The 2,351-nt window shown below is 24.9% G+C and overlaps 1 protein-coding gene across 1 annotated transcript; it reads right to left on the minus strand.

The window, feature by feature from the left end:
- Window positions 1-623: 623 nt before the first annotated feature.
- Window positions 624-2,099, minus strand: LOC145742685 (uncharacterized). Its single transcript, XM_082560462.1, has 4 exons — window positions 2,019-2,099; window positions 1,579-1,759; window positions 1,121-1,264; window positions 624-799 (listed from the first exon to the last, which is right to left on the minus strand). Exons 1-4 carry the CDS (start codon window positions 2,091-2,093, stop codon window positions 624-626), a joined length of 576 nt encoding a protein of 191 aa, XP_082416588.1. The 5' UTR covers window positions 2,094-2,099.
- Between the last annotated feature and the right edge of the window lie 252 nt (window positions 2,100-2,351).

The raw sequence follows: 2,351 nt of genomic DNA on the forward strand, positions 1-2,351 counted from the left end.
TTTCCGTTTCTGTTTCAGCAATGATTGTCCACTTGTTGTTCGTGGGATCAAATACTTCAATGGAATTAACTAGACCACCACTAAATAATAAAACAATAAACCAGAGTTTAATAAATTATTACAAACTAAATATTTAGTTTAACTTACCTATCCCTGCCCCCAACAACATAAATCTTGCCATCTACAACTGAGGCACAGTGACCATATCGAGCCTTGTTCATTGGGGCAACTTCTGACCATGTATCACTAATAATGTTGTATTTGATCACTGATGAAACTGGACCATATCCACCCAAATTAAATTATATTAATTACCAATTACAAATTAATGTAACACATACAACATTTAATATTTATTACTTAAGAAAATTTATAGTTCTTTTATATTAAATTTAACAATGAAATGTTATTTATCATAACTTAGAATTATGTTAACCAAAACAATTGCAAGACTGTGTGGCACTTCTTTATTTTTTCTATTTAATTAAAAAATAAATCTTGCATTAGTTACTAATTTTTTTTTTTGCATTTCATATTTAATTTAAATTTTTGTTGCAATAAAAATAATTTTACTTTTACTAATTCCCTGACGTATAACCTAGTCTGCCACAATAATAAATTAACTAATAATACTGACCAGTAACAAATATGTGGTCATCCAAAACTACAGCTGCATGATCACATACACCATATTTCATTAAAGAAAAAAGAGACCACTTTTGTTTATCAAAATCAAAACATTCTGATGAACTTAAACTTCCATCTTTACCGTTAAATCCCCCGATTGCAAATAATTTACCTGAACATAAAATATTTATTTTTTAAACAATTTATTTAGTTTATTTAATAATGTTTAAATTATTATATTTAATTATTTAATGTAATTTATTTTTTAACAAAAACGCTCTCTACTGCCACCAAGCTAATTTTTAATGTTTAATTAAATTTTTTTTCGGGTAATTTTAAATGGCACAATTAATAAAACAATTACATTGAAAGTTTTTTAAAATGATTTACAAATCATTTAATAGGTTTTAATTTTATTTAATAATTTATAATTGTAATAATTCAGGAAATAACATTCTTGTAAACTGTATTGGGTTTAACATTAAAACTCAACCTCTTGCAGCAAGTAATACATGATCACTTCGTGGAACAATCATGTCAGGAATATTTCCTCTTTTATTTGTCCTCACATCCAAGAATTCCCCACTTAATAAAATTTTACCATTTTTATCTTGACCTCCAGTTGTGTAAATACAATCTAGAACAATTTTAATTTCTTTAAAATAATTTTCTAATTTCTAATTTTTAAAACTAAGAATAAAAACAATAAAAATTTAAAGTAAAGTTGTAACAATGGGGCATTGTTATCGTGTCACAATTGGACATTGTTAATAAATATTTTGCAAATATTTATTTTAGTTTACGTAAGAATTTAAGAATTTATAATTTTGTGCAAGTTACAAAGTTAAGTATTTGGGTTTGTGATGTAATAATGTAAAAACAAAACGAAACCAAAATAACACAGGTTTAAATACAATAAACAAATAGTTTTAACCAACTTAAAGTTAATACCATTTAAAGTAGCTGATGATGCCCACAACCGATCTTGTTTCATTGGACTTTCAACTTTCCATTGTGGATCTACTTCATCTAACTTTAAACTCTCAACAGAGGATTTATACTTCCCTCCCATGATGAAAACTTGTTTGTTGACAACAGCAGATGAAGCTCCCCACCTTTCTTCATTTAATTCCTACAAATATATTTTGTTTAAGTTAACATTAAATAGATTAAAAAAAATTAAAAACTCTGTAAATTTACTTTTACTTAAACTTAATAAAACATATTAACAATTTTAATTAGTCATTAATTTATTACTTAAAAACCATAAATCTTTTAAATAAAAATAAATTTTACAAAAATAATATTCTGGCCTTAAACTATAAACTTATTGTATTAAAATCAAGTTTACAAAATAAAAACATTTTTATTGTAAAATATAGAAAATTTACTGGCATTTGAGTCCATTGTTGTGTAACAGAGTCAAACAAAACAACATTTGTTCTATTGGGGTATTCCCCTCCCATTATAAGTAACTTTGTTGGAACTAAACAAATTAATTCTCGAGTTAAAATAATTTAACAAAACACATTTAATATTTAACAAACATATTAAATATCAACAAAACAATTTTAACACTTACCTATTTTCTTTTCTTTTATCTATAAAATAGAAATAATATAATTAACAAATGGAAAGTAGACATAAAAGCACCACAAGTAAACTAGTTGTTAGCATATTTAAAAAAAGGTTTTAATCACAACTGCTGTAACATTTACACAGTA

The sequence above is a fragment of the Corella eumyota genome, chromosome 2 (genome assembly GCF_963082875.1).
Source record: "Corella eumyota chromosome 2, kaCorEumy4.1, whole genome shotgun sequence".
NCBI classification, from domain to species: Eukaryota; Metazoa; Chordata; class Ascidiacea; order Phlebobranchia; family Corellidae; genus Corella; species Corella eumyota.

Bases quoted from the DNA above. Each gene is read 5' to 3' on its own strand.
- LOC145742685 (XM_082560462.1), bottom strand. From the start codon at position 2,093: ATGGGAGGGGAATACCCCAATAGAACAAATGTTGTTTTGTTTGACTCT. The intron at 1,760-2,018 runs GTAAATTTTCTA...ATATATTTGTAG, and splicing joins AACAATGGACTCAAATGCCA to GAATTAAATGAAGAAAGGTG. The intron at 1,265-1,578 runs GTATTAACTTTA...AAATTGTTCTAG, and splicing joins ATCATCAGCTACTTTAAATG to ATTGTATTTACACAACTGGA.